The 17,709-nt window shown below is 38.4% G+C and overlaps 2 protein-coding genes across 3 annotated transcripts in view; one reads left to right on the forward strand and one right to left on the reverse strand.

The window, feature by feature from the left end:
- IDUA (alpha-L-iduronidase) overlaps positions 1-17,709 on the reverse strand; it is a 46,063-nt gene that overhangs the window by 20,125 nt on the left and 8,229 nt on the right. The window lies entirely within an intron of this gene.
- On the forward strand, positions 6,402-17,576 carry SLC26A1 (solute carrier family 26 member 1). Its single transcript, XM_030968076.1, is given in 4 exon segments — positions 6,402-6,642; positions 13,316-13,324; positions 13,326-13,967; positions 15,312-17,576. Coding segments are annotated over 4 exon segments (2,262 nt in total). The 5' UTR covers positions 6,402-6,552; the 3' UTR covers positions 16,833-17,576.

Below are 17,709 nucleotides of genomic sequence, written 5' to 3' on the forward strand. Positions count from 1 at the left end.
ATCCAGCCTTTGCTGATGTCAGAGCTTGTCACAGTTAATCCATCCACACAGCCAACCAGTGTGGTACATGCGCATAAAGAAGGATGGGTATGAATCCCTGTAGCTTAGGAATAAACCGCTTCAAAAATGGAGAATTCATCAGCTGCTATTTACTGGAAATCACTGCCTCTTCTACAAGCCAGTCAAGAGGCTGTGCATTCAGCTGAATCTTTCTATCTTTTTAAAAACATAAAAATAGAATTGACTTTGATTTATACAGCATCTTAATAAGCATCTCTGCTCTTTGAAATCAGCAGTGTTTGAGCTTCACCTTGCAAAGCAACTCACAAAATCCTTGCTGTGATCTGGCTGAAATTCACAGGCACAGAATTGCAAGCAAACAATGGATGTTTTCAAGCTGATGCTAATCACGGCCTATGATTTTCCATTTCTTACTCAGCCTGCTTTTGTGAGCATAGCCTCAGTCCTTCTTTCAGCAGTCAGCGTGCTGTGTGTGGGGGGAAGAGAGAGGCAGACAAAGCATCAAGAGCTCCCTGTGCCGAGGTGAGTTAGCCTCGGAAAATATTGTTAAGACTGTTGTGTCTCTTCTCCCCCCCACACCCCTCTTCCCCTTTAAAATAAATTCCAGATGTAAAAGGGGAAACAGGCAGTAGAAGCAATTTAGGCAAAGGTATATGCTGTTTTAGTATCTGACCTCTCTAGACATGTGAACGTAGCCAATCAGATCACCTAGGCATGGACAATTCAGTGTCGAAAGACCTTGTGATCCCTTGTTCAGGTTTGCTATGTCCACATTCATTTGCAAAGGGAGCTATTAAATAATAAGGTGAAATAGTAGAAAATGCTTTTCAGCTGTTTCTTCACTACAAATTTAAAAGGTTTGCAAGTGACTGAAAGGTTCAGTCACTGTGTGTGAGCTGACTTCTAGAGGATACCTTTCTGATCGAGTTTGATGTATGAAACTGATTGATCAGTAAAATATTCACTGTGGTTTGATGCTGCCCTCAGTGATCAAACTCCAAATAAAGTCACCTGTAAGCAAAAGTTTTGAAACGAGGTGACAGGGAGACTTAATCAATAACGAAGCCTAGAGATGCACGAGGAAGAGAAAACATGACCAAATGCTAAAACTAGCTTACTTTAAGCAAATAACTGCTTTTCGCACTGTCAGGGAAACTTGTCACTGAACTTTTCTTCCCAAGCAGTGACAGAACAGCGCTCTGAATGCATCCAGCATTCTAATTCAAGTACACACAATACTGCATCTTCTGAAATAAGCTTCCATGGTACATCTTTGACTTCCTGTTTTCCTTTCACAGCTCTGCTGTTATCATCTCTTCATGATCACATCTTTATTTGCTGTTTATGCTCCATCTATTATTTCGCCTCCTAGCTGTACAAGAAAATACAGTCCAAAAGTATGTGATTTCAACTATATCATGGAAAATAGCTTATTTACTGTTGTGTAAATCGTAACATTGAGAGGGAATTATTGCCCTCCCTGCAACCAAATATGCAACCACAACCAAATTCAGTAGTGCTTTACCTAGTGTGCTCTTGCAAGCACTTTGCTTGCTTATGTACGTACTGTAACTGGACCTGAAATTTTGCATTAATGCACAATGTACTACTTTTACCCAGTATTTTAACTTTTTCCATTCTCAAAACCTTTTTCCACTTGTCAAGATGTGTACTAAGGAGCACATAAATGGACAAACAAACAGTCTAAGAAAAGAAAAACATGGAGGTAAATACTGAAGGTGTGAAGATTTGCAGCTAGATTTCTCAGCTGATGTACTTTTACAATCAAAACGACAGATAGCACACGGTGTCTGATGAAGTCCCGCAACTGCTGGATCCATTTTGCTTATCAGATGTAGTTTCAGGTGTGTCTTTCTCTATCAGTCCTTGATTTCCCACAGGCCACTTTATATCTAACTTGAATATGTCACTTGTTTGCAAAATGATACCAAGTTTATTTTATAACTTACTAGTGTTTAATAACTACTGATGGTGAAAAGGCACAATGAATATGCCTTCCATGTCTTGTTCTTAATCCTGAAGAATTTTTGTGATGAGTGGTTTCTGAGTACTTCAGAACTGACAACCAACCAGAGTAAGACAATCTGGAGAGTGCAGCTTTTTAAATGGCATGCCAGTGTCTGTTCTTCACTCCTGAATATAAAACATATTAAACCTCTTACAATTAAGCAGGTAAAACTAGCCAGTTGCATTTATAGATAGTTTTACATGAGACACAAACCTAAAAGTCTGTAAGTCTCTACAAACTGAGATAACTCTATTTTGAACCTGGGTTTGGCATTGCAATTTAGACTAGTGGTGTATTATTAAATACAGTATGGATAGGTCTTACATTCTATGATCTTCATGTTAATGTATTACACTTTTTCCTCCATTCCTCCCCCATCCTGAAAAACTTCCACTAATAGAAAAAATATCTCTCCTTTCAATATAAAGATGCACTACATTCTGTGTTTATGAAACATGAAAATTTACTTCACAATGTAGTAAGAAATCATCTATTTTCTTTGCACCCAGAAATTGCTTTTCAATATCCAGTTAAGATTACATACAATTTCAATGAATGGGCGAACAAGCTTCAGAAGTCCAGACAGACTATCCTTGCTACATTAAATCTGCCTCTATGATATACAAATATCAGTAGTAATATTCATCTTCATCAGTAGGCAGGCTCTAGTGCTACAATTCTGGCTGTCTGGGGATGAAACAAGAGTTTTTCTTAGAAGGCAGGAAAGCCCAGACATTTTACACTCAATGTCAGCTGATGTATGTAAATTCTTCCTATATATAGATAAGATTTATCAGCTAAACCCCCTTCATGATTTATTTCAATAAAAATGCTTTTTCAAAGGACAAATCTCAGTTAGTGACCATTGACAACTAAGCACTAAGTGTAAGGACAGTTCCACATTCTTCGTAATCTCATTTAACACATTGAAAGTATTTTTTAATCTAATTGAAGTTAGTATATAAAACCCCTGAAAACCCCAGTAAAAAAGACTGTAAAAAGCTTTATCAGGACTGCAATTCTATTTGAACTCCACATAGTGTAACCAGCTGTATTACAGCAGAATAACAGAGATGAGTAAGAAGAGGTTACCGGCTTCTGTAATGTAATGATTTAAAGTTTATCTTTTATCTGTGATTACACTCTACAGGACAAAGATTTTTCAAGTGCTACTGTTTATTTATATTATCTCACTGCAAGCATTATGAGAGCAATACCCAATTGGAAAGGCCTGCACTATATTATGATACAATTTCTAATCTATTCTTACAGAAAGCTGTGATCCTGAGGTACTGTGCTACTGGGTGCTGATACAACAACGGTTGTGAACTACTGTGGCTACTTTGTACCTTTGGTAAGTGCTAATCCATTGGCTGTGTGTTTGTAGTGGAAAACAGAAAGGGGCCTGCATGCTGAATGACAGCCTTCCTCAATTTTGAATATACAAATCTGCATTGAATCTTGCAGATCTCAGTTTCTCCTCAAAACTGTACAACAGGAACTACAGATTTTTTCATTAAAAAAAAAAATCAGTAACATGACTCTCTGCATATATACACCATTTTCAGCTGCACCAGGCACTCATCACAGCTAGAGAAGGAATGTGGAGTGCAGTGCATAGTGGATTGGAAGGGAGTGGATGCTTACTTTCAGTGTGCCCATCTTTCCTATTAAAATGCAACCAAATGTGGGGTTTTTAGGCACATCACCTGCTTGCTACAATATAAAGGTAAATTACAGAGTAATTGAGGCTTGAGAGCATTTTAAACAATGCAGGCATTAGGCTTAAGAGTTTTTTTAATTCACTGAATTTCTGAACTTCCAACACTTGCACAGAAGGAAAACATGGCTATTACATTTGGACTATGTACTTTTGAAGATTTTATATTATTGACCGTGACCCAGTAAACAAACACTTTTAACTATGATTCTGAGATTAACTGTCTGTATGTGACTCATTTAGCACTAATTTTTTTAACAGTTAGGTTACTAGATATGAACTGTACGTAGCAATGCCATGATTTTTTCTGAGATCATCTGAAAATCCTCAAGAAAATGGGTCCAAAATGTCAAATATATTTTATGTTTTTCCATCATTTATTTCATAAATACTTTTGTTCAATTCTGCTTATAACCCTTCACCGTTTTTAAACCAATTGAAACTGTGCATCTGTTCATAAAGATAAATAGTAAGTCATACAAACAAAAATCACCTGTAGACACAAAATTAATGACCAATGATCATCATTCTTTTCTACTGTAGTCTCTATTCTTAGAGATAGGTGCTTCACTGTAGTACCACTTTTGGCTGTTTTTGTCAGTTACCACTGTTTCACTACTCAGCAGCTGACAAGGAAAGACAGCACTTTTAGAACTGAGTGTTAGTGTCAGCAGAATTCAACCAGGATGCCATGAGCAGCCCACTCAGAATTACTGCTGGACTGAAGCCTTGATTAATGACTTCATGTAATGCAGTGTGAACTCGCATCTCCATAATCCATTAATGAACCCTCTGCTGTCAGTATTTTTGTACAGTAAGTAAAACTGTTCATCATAAAACACAGTTCTGTCAAAACTATGTAATTTTCAAAATTTCTACAGACAGAATGAGAGATTGCTTCATTTTGTCCGTTTTTTCCCATGTGGAACTGTCCTGTCCAGAGACATTAGCCTCACTGGCACTATGCTGTACCAAAAAAATGTTCAGAATTATTATTTGAAGTTTCTTTCTTTTAGATTTAAAAAAGTGCTATTTTTAGGCTAGCTTGAGGCAAAACAAAGTTTAGCCAACTTCATATGGAAGGGGTCAAGTGATAATGATACAATAATATCCTCCTTTCTCTTAGGAGCCTGATATTGGGAAAAGCGCTGTTGGAGAGAAATGTAGAGGGGTCTCTGTCAAAAAAAATGTGAAATGGGCAAACCCCAATTATTCTGCAAATTACAAGATTGCAAATACCAGAAGTAACAGCGTTTCCAAATATTGGACAGGAGTTGAAAAGGAGAAAAAGTTTACTTAGGTACTGAAGCAGAAGGCACATGTGTTTTAGGAGGTCACTAGACAAGACAACTCTTGGTTCTAAGAATTAGATAATAAAATGGATGGAAGGATGAATATGGGAGACTTTAGTTTAAGTCACTTTATTTTTAATGAAGAAATACCTCAAGGCTAAAATTGAATTAATAGGAGCAGTGAAATCTTCTATTCTGTAGAGCACAAAACCAAAGAAACACACTATCTTTGTGACCAGTGTGCAAAATTTGTTATGCAGATAAGGTGTACTACTGCATCCCCTTTTTTCTAAGAGGTACTTTGGCAAAGGGGTTAAGTGATAGGAGCGGTTGACCTTCCATAACAAAGAAGCAAGCAACAGGATTTTGGTAAGAGTGAAATTACCTTCTTAAAATTTTGGATTTAGAACATCACAACTACTACCACCAAGTCTAAGCTCCTGGTAATAGCCAGTAATTTTAAGAATCCATGACCAGTTTAACATCACAGAAGTTCTATTTCTACTCCTCCCTTGCCAAAGTTTTGACTTTTAATTTACATATTTTTTATGTTTCCTTCTTACTTCTAAAGAGCAGCAAGGAACTTTTTGCACAGGGATAAAAGACAGTGTTGAAACCCAGCCCTCTCTGGTCATGACTGTGTGCCAACAACACAGTCTTTTTGTGACCTTTCAACTCCCATCTCAGATACTTACTGTATGGCAGCTCATGTTCTTCCTTGGCTGAGAAACAGACACATCTGCTCTTCCCTTAGCTTGAAGGCCAGCTGAATACAGTCCCTACAGGTCATGGCCTTGTGCCCAACCTGTTAATCCGCACTGCTTAGTAACCATTAAACATTACCTATAACCTTTGCCAAGGGGGGGGAGATGGATGTTAATTTATCACTTGGATAGGTCTGCACTTATACAAAGATTTAAGATAACTGAGAGGGAACTTGGTAATTTATATACCTCAAAAGAATGAGGTAGACTTTCAACAGAAGTCTATCTTTGTCCTTCTGATCTGCCTACATTATGAAGTCTTTGGTTTACACAGAAGCAAAAAGTACTGTGATCTGAATGTGCTGACATGTAGAAAAAGAACTCTGACCCCCAGTTCTCCCATCCTATGCATTGAGCAGAACAGGACTTACTCCAGCCTGCAAAGGACACAAATCTCAATCAAGACAGAAGTTCTATTCATACACCTTGAACATGTAAAATCAAAAGCTAATGCTACATGAGGATGCATAAACCAGATTAAATCTCAGAAGGGAAGCAGCTTCAAAGGTCAGAGATGTGCTAGCTTGAACTCAGCACAATTTTTGGATCAGTGCTAGTTAATTAATAATCTTATGCATTATTTAAACTCAAATCCTCAGCTAGCGATACATATATATCCAGCTTTACAAAGTGATACAAGTGACAACACACTACCAAACACCAAGCTCAAGATTCCATAAATACCCATTCCTACCCTGAGGAATATTTAGCTAATAATTATCCTTTATGCAAAGAGAGCGATGTCTGGCTGAAGACTTCCATTCATTCCAACGTGCAAAAACAGAGCTGGTACATTCCCGTCAAAAAGTTATCCAGGTAAGAGATTTGTCTCCCTTCCAGTGCCTCTGAATTCAGGTTAACTTGTTCTTTGCCTGTTTTCAAAGGTGAAAAACTACCTCTTTTCACTTACTTTGCTTGCGCTGTCAGATTTTTTTTGTTTATTATTATGTTGTTGTTCATAAATATTGCTTATAAGGTTGACACTGGACAAAAGTTTGTAAAACATTTGGTCAACTGTAAATGGCACAGCAATTATCTTTCCTGCAACCCTCATCCAAGAGTTCAACTATTTGGTTAGTTTTTATTTCTACTTAAGAAAATGGCATATACTAGGCTTATCTTTGCTTCTCAAAGTACTACATTGATATTGAAACTGAGAGCATTTTTTCAGTGCTTCAGTACAAAAAGTGTTTCCAAAATAATGTCCTTATTGCCTGTAGTAAACACAAGATGCCACAAAAAAACAACAGGAAAAACCATGAGAATGGACTACCAATTTGGTTTTCTCTGCGACAGCCTAGTAAGGCTAAACAATATCCAGCAAAACCACAGGGCAGAACACAGAGCTTAGTATTTAACTTCATGAATGATGACCAGGGTCTTGTAAAGCTATCTTGAAAGACTTCTTTTATTTTAAATAACAGACTTTCACTTTGAAACAGCTACTTTCCCAGAAGTAAGAAATCTGATTTTTAGGAATGTTTTTTGAATCCACAGGAAATGCCTTTTTAGTGGTCATTCCAGAAGAATAATGCTGTCTTACTTCAAAAGCATGTCAATAGTTAGATCAGCAATTTCTTGAATCCTTCCACAAAAACTGTCTCTGCAGAACAAGTGAAACTACTTGACCATGTATCTGCATGAATGATTATTCCCAGAGATGATCTTGATGGGACAGCCATCACAACAGGTGCTGGCCAACTGCATGAGTTCCACTGTAGCCTTCTCATCAGCTCTGGGATTGTTACCTGTCAGCGGCTGTCACCTTACTCACTGGGATATGGAACTGAGAATTCTTGGGAAAACAAGACTTGAATCACAGCTGCTGGTCAATGCAGACACTTAACAAAGAGCCTAACTTGCCTGGAAAGTCCTAAATCAATTTACAGTTGAAAACAGAAATTGTGAATTGGAGATTTTAATTAGAAATACACAAATCTGAAAGATTCTCAGAATAAATCTCCCCTTAGTATGGCAGTTTAATTTGTAGAGGACATGATCTGGCTTTCCTGACATGTAGAGACCACTAAGCTGGAATGCTATTTCCTCCTTCACGTTTAAATTAGTGTAACATTGAAACTCAAGACAAAAATGCTTTGAAGTAATAATATTTTACCCCTATATAGTGAAAAAACTAACTAAACCTAACAAGTTTCATATGATTCTCCTACAAGGCTCTGTGCCTGTAGTCTGACAGCTTGCTGGGTCAGAGTATAAATAAATGGTTTTCATTGCTGGCACCATAAGTCTGCTTAAGTCTGCTTCCAAGTACATCTTAGTTCTAAAGATGAAAATACAATAGCTTATGTAAGACAGAGAGAAACATTCCTCTCACTTGTTCTGTTTTAGTACCTGATGACTTCTAAAACTTTAAGGTTATGTTGACATATCTAAGCAAACCTGCAGAACAAAAGATTAATAAATCAAAGCAATAGATGCTAAAGCAGTATTGTCTTCTATTATAGGCAGCTCAGGAGACTTTATTTCAGACTAGTCAGTTCTCACAAACTAAATGTATTCCTCACATCTGTTCAAGTATGTCCAAAGCACCAATTGCTGGCTTAGGTTTTTATGCCACCATAAAGTGTCAAAGTGCACTGGGGCATAGTTTCTAGGTGCCGTCCTCTGAAAAAAAATCCAGTTTGCAAGAATAACACACCCCTGTACATTAAATTTACACACCATAAATGAGCCTAACCAAGGAGCTTCTTCAAAATCGTGTCATTGCTCAAAATCAGAACAGTAATGTAATCATAGCCATTAGAGCCAAGAAAGGTTTCTATGAGACAGAAAAGGTTTCTGATATGAAAGATGAACATTCGCAACTTAACACCCGTGTTTCCAATCAAATGTTTGACTGACTGATGTCTCTCATGTTTTTCAGTGAGTTATGCAACAAACAAATACAAAACCCACCCTAACCACATCCATTTTTAGTGGATTTTTCATAGTTCAAACATGGAGAAAACAGCAAACATCACTTGGCTTAAACTCTTTAAATGGCTCTATCCCAACTTACACTTGGAATCACTATTTCAGTAAGTGAGCAATTATAATATAGAGCTGTGATACCATCTGACTTCAGTTCCAAATAAAGCATTTAAAGCATCTCAGCATAGGGAGACAGGCTCACTGTCGCTACTCCTTCCTAGGCTTTATAGAGATATAGCTTCAGATTTTTTGGTGGACAATCCAGGATGAGGAGGCAAAAGGATGCAAAAGAATTAAGTTTTTAGGGGTTGTGCTGTTTCACAAAGAACAAGTTACCCATTTAGAACGGTTATACATGTAGCAGGAGAAACTGCCTGCCAAAGAAGCTGCAAAGAGAAATCCCACATGAACATCCTGTGACAATTGTTTCTTCCCCTGCAGAGAGATTTTGTCAGGTCACAGGCATGATGAAAAGACAGGAAGAAAGGCGGGACTAAGGCCAGTTGGAAAGTTAGCAGTTTGTTTGGCTTAAATGGTTCTTTCCCTTGTATTTATTTTTCACAAAATAATTTGAGTCAACGCATTTAACCTGAAAGAATGAGTGGTTCAGAGAAGGCTCTGCTTAATTGCTTTTTGCTCATATGGTCAAGGGAAACTTGAAAAAACTTCACTGTGAAGATTCCAAACATAAAGTACTATTTAAAATAACCGAGACTACTTTCTGTTGTAATTATATGAATGTTACACATATACATGAATGTGCACACAAGTCAACTTTCACTTGTTTAAACAGTTGTTCCAACACCGAAGTCACGTGCAAGAAACTAACGTTTTATGCTATGTGCTGCTTCATCTGTGAGCCCTGTTAAGAATAGCTGTTCCAGCAAATGATGACTTGAATAAAATGCAAACATTATGTTCTGTGGAGCTCTGGAGGAAGAAAAGGAGGAATACTGGGTTTCCATTTCTTAGTGTGGCCTAAACTGAAAATGGGTCATTTGATGAACCAGTAAAGGAATTCACCTACTGACCCCCCTCGGGCTCCTGCACACTGCTGAAGTATTACCACTTTGGAAGAATGGCGCTGGATCTCAGTGCCCGAATCAGAAGGCTGGAGTCTGTCATGTGCACAACAGCAGACAGATCTCCTGTTCTCCATTCTGTCTTTGGAGATGGCAAGAACATTGGAATCTGCAAGCTCCGCTAGGCTGCATAAGTGTACAGGGTATAGCACACATCTGCAGTGGAATCACGCTTCCTTCAAGTGCAGCAATGAGTTACAGGCATCATAGCCTGACAATTATTGGATTACACAGCTGAAAAATGGGTTGCTGATAACAATGCCCCTGCCCTTATTTGGTGTGGCTTTGCTGCATTCTAAAAGCCACAAGGAAACTTTAAACATTAACAGCTTCTGGATACCAATCTAGGTTGAGAGCTGACTGCTTAACAGCTACCACGTTCATTTGACATTGAATCTGAAAGCATAATAACTGAAAACAGAATAAACAGTTACTTACAGGAAGGAAGCCTTTATTTTCAGAAAAAAAAAATTGAAGAAAATTACTTACTGTCAGCTTGAACACAGAGGATACATAGTTTACTGTACTACCTTTTTTTTTTTTTTTTTTTTGCAGGTGGAGGAGGCTTGGGTTTTTTTTACAAAAAGCCAAGCACAAGATCTCTTAATAGATTTCCAAAGAAATTGTGCTCAAATCATCTTATTTAATAAAAATCAAAAAATCACTATTATCCCTCAGGGAGCTGCTCAAGCAATACACACCTCTGAATTGTAAAGGGTTTTTTTTGTAAATATCAAATTACTTCCAGGTAAATTGTATGAGATTAGAGAAAGGCAGACAGCAACTATGTAATTAAATATATGAGCCTAGTGTACAGAAGCTGATGCAATCTTTTTTATGTAGCCTATAAAAAGCACTCATTGGATATTTAACTGGCCACTAGCTTTTAAGTATGTCAAGCAAGGGCACAATACTTATTTCCTGACTGGCTGAATTCACTTGGCTGTAAGAAGTGAGTGGCATTTAAATAAGGACTTGCTGTCCTGAAGCACAACCGTGTCATTCTCCAAACTAATTTAGGTAAGACAGGAAGTATTGGGATTTTGCCTTTTAAAATTCAGTGTCTTTATTACACTTGCTAGCATTCTGTATCTGGTAAACTTTATTCATATGCTCTTAAGTACTTCACCTGGTGTTGCAATTTCATTTATCTTTTCTGTCACCTTTGCATTCAAACAAAGACTAGATCAAACCTATTTTCCTGTCCAAGCAGATCTTGGCTAGCATAACTGTGCAGTACATTAAGGTCTAAAGTAAACTTAGCATTGATAAAGAACGGACATGGATCTTTATAAATAATTATATTAAATTGTAATTAGTGTTCCCTTATGATGGAAATAAACTTATAAATAAATGTATACAATGGGAGCTAAAATGGGTTTAATTAGGATGGATAAAACTCTACTAATTTTTAAACATATGTTTAGACTGCTATGTAGGTTCTTTTCAACTTGGACAATCAGTCCACACATTTCCAGCAAGAATCTCTACTCTGCCTTTTACCAAGTTATAAATTACCTATAACACCTGAAAATCCTGCTTTGAATTGTTATTAAACTTTGCATAGCCTTAGAAATCATGCTGTATCATTTATCTATATGCTGTATCATAATACCTGGGAACTTGTTTAAAATTTCTGCTCTAGTTACATATATATAATAATCTTCTTAGTATTTTCAATCTGGTGGCAAAACATAATTATTAAAGTCTTGAAAAGTATTTCTAAGTAGGATAGACAAAAGACTTTCTAATAAGCCACTCTCAGTTAGGACTGCTCCAGACAAAAGCTTACAGCCTATTGCTAATCTGTTCTTTTGCTTTTCTATTATGTTTCCAGTTGGACTCATTAATGCTTTTTCTAAATTCAGAATTCTATATCTTAACAGGCTATTACCTAACATCAACAAATCATAATGTTCTTCTTAACAACAAAAAACCCCATTAAATTTACTGAGAATTCTGTCAGTAGCATCTAAACTATGTATTAATTGTTTAAACCACTAAAATTTACCAACAGAATACTGTGCCAATAAGTTTACTTCAAGTTTTATGAAACTGATGGGTACAGAGTCTGTCTCTAAACATCAAAAGAGGAAAGAAACAGCTTTCACTTGTAAGTGAAGACAAGCTTTGACTCTATGGTAATGTCACTCCTGGCACCAAATAGCTCTGATGCAGAGATCCTGGCTGTCAATGACACTGGGAGAGGCTGAGCATAGAGAAGGTCTGTTTTCCTTAAAATTCTGCATACTGCTGTATTGGGACATACTATCTTCATCTAGATCAGTACAAGGCACTCCTTATTTCCCACTACTCTCATATGGGCATCCTCACACGGAAGTCTCTTCTTTCTCCCTACTGCTAACCAGAAAAGATTGGCATAGCCTGTTTAACATTTTCCATCTGTGTGTTCCTATTTTATTTTTCTAGCTATGTAAGTTAGGACACTTGCATGTTTTGCCTCTTAGTCATGTTCCCACCTACCCCAAAATTACTTATCAATGCACTAAGCTAATTTCAATTTAATTTGACAATTGAGTAAAAATGCAGAAGTCAAGTTTGATGAAAACAGTTGTGTCCATTGAGGCAAGAGACATCAAAAGCCCCCCATCAGGGGAATACAAATCATCCCAGCCATCACATACTAGAAAACAATCAGGAGAACCATAGGAAACACTGATGTGTTTGTTCTGCTGTACACATAATTATTTGTTGTATCTCATTACTAGTATAGTTACCAAAGCTGGGTAACTATGGGTTTAAACCTGAAAATAATAACACGTAGCACTCTTCCAACATGGTAACGTCATGGTGCTTGCTCTGTATGTTACCAGTGTGGTGGTATTTGTGAGGAGGCATTTATTACCAGGAGCTGCACATCGAAACAATATACAATTCAACAAGTTAATGTTATGTAGCAGCTACAACGAGTCTGTCAATTGTTTATGTACATATCTTTTGTGTTAGACTAAACTGCTGCTCTCCAGAAAACTTTGTTTTACAGGTCCTACCAAGAACATTTTTCTCTTCTGCACTGATGACAACTGCAGCGACAGATCATACCCCATGAGAGTTACTAATCAATGATTACAAGATGTACGCACTGTACAAAAACACTATGACCCACCTCACTAGCACATGTTTATTTCACACCATCAAGTCCTACTTCTGGTCACAAAGACCTTTATGATAGAACATTTAAAACAGATGATGGAAATCTTTCCCATAACAAAAAATGGCTAATTTAACTCCATTTTTCTTTATTAGAACAAACTGGATTCAATTCAAAGTACTCCTTAATGTGTGCAAGAAAGGGCAGATTTATTTCTTAGCCTTATGTGTCACCTGTGAGAGTGTTTTTGTTGGGATGATGCTTCCTTAAAAGCAAAATCAGGGGACAAACTTTTAGTGTTAAGTGACTGTGTTAAAAAACCTTCACACATTGCAACCTGACAGAGGTTTTCTTCACTTAGCAGGAACACATTAAATGAAGTAAGCACTGGGAAAATGGAAAGACAACTTGAGGCTACCAGAATGGAAAACAACACCTCATCCTGCTTTCTCATGGAAAGAAAGACTCGTGTCAAGATTAACAGGAAAGAAACCATGGTAGCTAAGCTGAGAAAGAGCTGCTCTTGCACACCACAAAAGCTGAAGAACTTTCTTATGGACTTCTTTCCTGTTTTGCGATGGCTTCCCAAGTACCGATGCAGAGAGTACATTTGGGGGGATATTATGTCTGGATTAGTGATTGGGATAATTTTAGTGCCTCAAGCAATTGCATACTCACTGCTGGCAGGTCTGAAGCCCATTTATAGCCTTTACACATCCTTCTTTGCCAACATCATCTATTTCTTAATGGGCACATCCCGTCACGTCTCAGTTGGCATTTTCAGCTTGATAAGCTTAATGGTGGGACAAGTTGTGGACCGAGAACTTCTCTTGGCTGGGTTTGACTTAAATGATGATGCCCCACCAGCCTCAGGTGACGGCTCTCTGCAGAATGACAATCTGTCCAACACAACTGCCTTCAACCTTACCATTGCGGGGATAAATGCTGAGTGTGGGAAAGAGTGCTACGCTATTGGCATTGCTACAGCCTTGACATTCATGGCTGGAGTGTATCAGGTAAGTGGTTGCTGACACCCAGAGGCAAGGTATGAACTTCCTAGTTTTTTTCATGACCTAAGCTTTGGCTTGACTGTCTTTCAATGAGATACATCATCATCAGTTCATTCAAATGTACCTTGGGCTGTTTTCTCCAGGAAGCCTAATGGTAGGCAACTCAGAGACAGCATGAGGGAGGCAGTTTTCTTAGTTGCTAGCAAACACAGGTAAAACAAGAGTCTTCTGAAGACCATCAACATTGTTTTGATACTCTTCTGCTTCTTGGCCTTTCTTGGCCTTGTTGCTTTCATGGGACAGTGAGGCCCAGTACAGATATAGGAAATTCCCAGGTAGCTGTGTACTTAAAAATGAAGAAATCACTTTTTCTCTAGATATTTTAATAGCGGTGTATACCTACTCAACTACTTCTACAGGTTCAGAACGAGCAGCTCAGTTTTTCAGTAGGGGGTGCTGTGTTCCACCAAACTGGTGTCCAAAAGATAATTCAAAGAAAGGACAAGAGGAGAAATACACTGACTAACCCACTTTTCAGACAATGGCTGTGCTGGACTCCTTGACACTTGTCAACAAGGATATCAAGAGAGCACAGAAGGAAGCATCATGAACATACTTCATGATTAACTCTGTGTGTGTATGTATGTATCTATGTATATATATGATTGCAGAAAGAACTAGCTATCTTCCGGCTGTAGTAAGAAATTTCAGGCCACATATATGAACAAAAAAATGCCCCTGTGAAGCTGTACTTTCCAAAACCATCTAAGAAGAATCAACTAGTTAAGGACAGAATCGTGGAGTTTATGAGCTGTTCTGACACTTCTGATCTTAGGCATGCAACAAGGGCCATCTGCACTCCATTTTCCCTTCTGTCCAAAGGGCTAAAATTAAAAGCTGTTTAATGCAAAAGCTAAAGTAGGGATCTGATTTGTTGTCAATCAAGTTTTTTTTACAAGGAAAAGGCCATACGTGTTAATTTTATTTGCTTTAAGACAGAAAAAAGGAAAATTGGCTTTGGTATAACAGAAATATTTTGGACCCACTGTTCTTTTGCATGGGGAATATAAATCAGGCAAGCCACTTCAGTGGAATCATTTCAGACAAATGTTTGATTGACCACCCTGTCTCAAACTCCTCATTCACCTTTTGGGTTTGCAGCACTCCACAACAGTAAAAGGAATCACATTTTAAAAGCAGACTGGAAACAAAAAAGGGTAATTCCTGTTTCAAGAATGAAATAGCCAAACACTATTGGCCTCCAGCTATCTCTCCCCCATCTGTACCTAATTATTTGCAGCAATGGTTACAACTCACGGTTTGGTTTTTTTTCTTCTTCTGTTTCCTCAGGTTCTAATGGGGATCTTCCGTCTAGGTTTCGTATCTATGTACCTATCTGAGTCCGTACTAGATGGCTTTGCAACTGGTGCTTCCTTAACCATTTTAACAGCTCAAGTGAAGTATCTCATTGGAATAAAAATTCCACGCAGCCAAGGGCATGGGATGCTCGTTATTACCTGGATTAACATTTTCCGGAACATTTCTCAGGCCAACCTTTGTGATGTCATCACAAGTGCCATTTGTATTGTGGTGCTGGTCACTGCTAAGGAAATCGGAGATCGGTATAAGCATAAACTGAAATTTCCTCTTCCCACGGAGCTGGTAGTTATTGTTGTGGCAACACTGGTGTCACACTATGGTAAGTTAAATGAAGTGTATGCATCCAGTGTTTCTGGAGCTATTCCAACAGGATTTATCCCTCCAAAGGTACCAGAGTTCAACTTAATGCTCAGAGTTGCTCTAGATGCTTTGCCTCTTGCCATAGTCAGCTTTGTCTTCACTGTATCCCTTTCTGAAATGTTTGCAAAGAAATATGCTTACACCATCCGAGCCAATCAGGAAATGTTTGCTGTGGGGTTCTGCAACATCATTCCTTCCTTCTTCCACTCTTTTGCAACCAGTGCAGCTTTGGCAAAAACACTTGTCAAAACATCTACAGGCTGCCAAACTCAAATCTCTGGAGTAATTAGTGCAATGGTGGTTTTGCTGGTGCTGCTCTTCCTGGCACCTCTCTTCTACTCCTTGCAGAAGTGTGTCTTGGCTTGTATTATCATTGTGAGCCTTCGGGGAGCCCTGAGGAAGTTCCGAGATGTGCCAGCACGGTACTATGTGAATAAGGTGGACACACTTGTTTGGGTAGTTACCATGTCTGCCTCTGCCTTGGTCAGCACAGAAATAGGGCTGTTGGTTGGCATTGTTTTCTCCATGTTATGCATCATTGTTCGGACCCAGCGGCCACGGACAGCCCTGCTTGGTCAGATTCAAGACACAAGCTTTTATGAGGATGACTTAGAATATGAAAATCTCTCTACTGTTCCAAAGGTCAAAATATTTCGCTTTGAGGCCCCACTTTACTATGCAAATAGAAACTACTTCCTAAAGTCTCTGTACAGATTGACCAATTTAGATCCTAACCTAGAAGCTGCTCGAAGGAAGAAATACGAGAAGAAGGAAAAGCGGCATCTGAAAAAGGGAAATCACAAAACTGCTAATGGACTGGGTATTGGAGAAACCACTTTGCAACTAGTTCCTAAGCAAATTGATTTCCAAGCCCTTGTTGTTGATTGCTCTTCCATCTCATTTTTGGACACCACTGGAGTTAATACCTTGAAGGAAATCCTGAAAGACTACAAGAATTTAAACATTTCTGTTCTCCTGGCTTGCTGCAATCCCTCAGTGATAGACTCTCTGAAAAGAGGGGGTTACTTCGGAAAGGATTTTGGATGTATGCAGGAAATGCTGTTCTACAGTATACATAATGCCGTGCTGTTTGCAAAAGACCAAAAGCTTCCAGCAGACTGCTCAGTTTAACCCTATGTCTTCCTTGATGATTCGCCACAAAGTGACAGATAGAGAGGGGTAGTTTGTAACTATCAGACACACAGTTGGCTGCATAAAGCCATTCCCCCCAAAGAGTTCCACTTTATGTCATATGCTACAAAGGGCAGTCACTGGGGACGCAGTCCAGGACAAGCATGGAAAGGTTAGACCACCACCTTCACTTTAAAATCCAGAAAATGGTTGAGATTGACTTGCATCATACCATGATCCTTTGTGACCCAACATGGATGTCAGGGGACTTTTGTGGTGGAAGGCCTGCCCAGTGCTGCTCTCCCAGTGATTAAATGGCTGGTTTGTGTTAAGAAGGCTAAGCCACCTCCATCAAAATGCAATCAATACAGCATTCTGGATACATCATTGTTTAAACTGTGGCTTGCAAGGCCCTACTCCTTCCAGTCATTCCAGGTGTACTCCTAGACAAGTCCCCACTGTTTGCATAAAAAAAATGTATAAAATATTGTGGCATGTAGAATATCTCTCCTCCTTGATCACACACGCTTAATAGCATAATCTGCCATAGGAGAAGAAACTATGATCCATCACAGGTTCCTCTCAAAATGACCATTTTCAAAAACTGCTGGCTTTGGAGTTACAGGAGTCATCTGTTCTATTGGATTAAATCTGTCATAATTAGTTACTAAAGGCTGTGATACCCCTAATCATGCTGGAAGAAATATGACTCTGATGCGCAAATTTGTAACTAGTAAAAGGATAAACAGCATTAAGAAAAATGAATGGCTTTAACTGGCAGCTACCTAGCTAGTCGTACCATCCTGTAAAATAAGTTGCCTCTGGTGGGCAGATGCAACTATAATTCAGGGATACAAAAGGACCATCAAACATAAAA

Source organism: Camarhynchus parvulus, chromosome Z (genome assembly GCF_901933205.1).
Source record: "Camarhynchus parvulus chromosome Z, STF_HiC, whole genome shotgun sequence".
Taxonomy (NCBI): domain Eukaryota; kingdom Metazoa; phylum Chordata; class Aves; order Passeriformes; family Thraupidae; genus Camarhynchus; species Camarhynchus parvulus.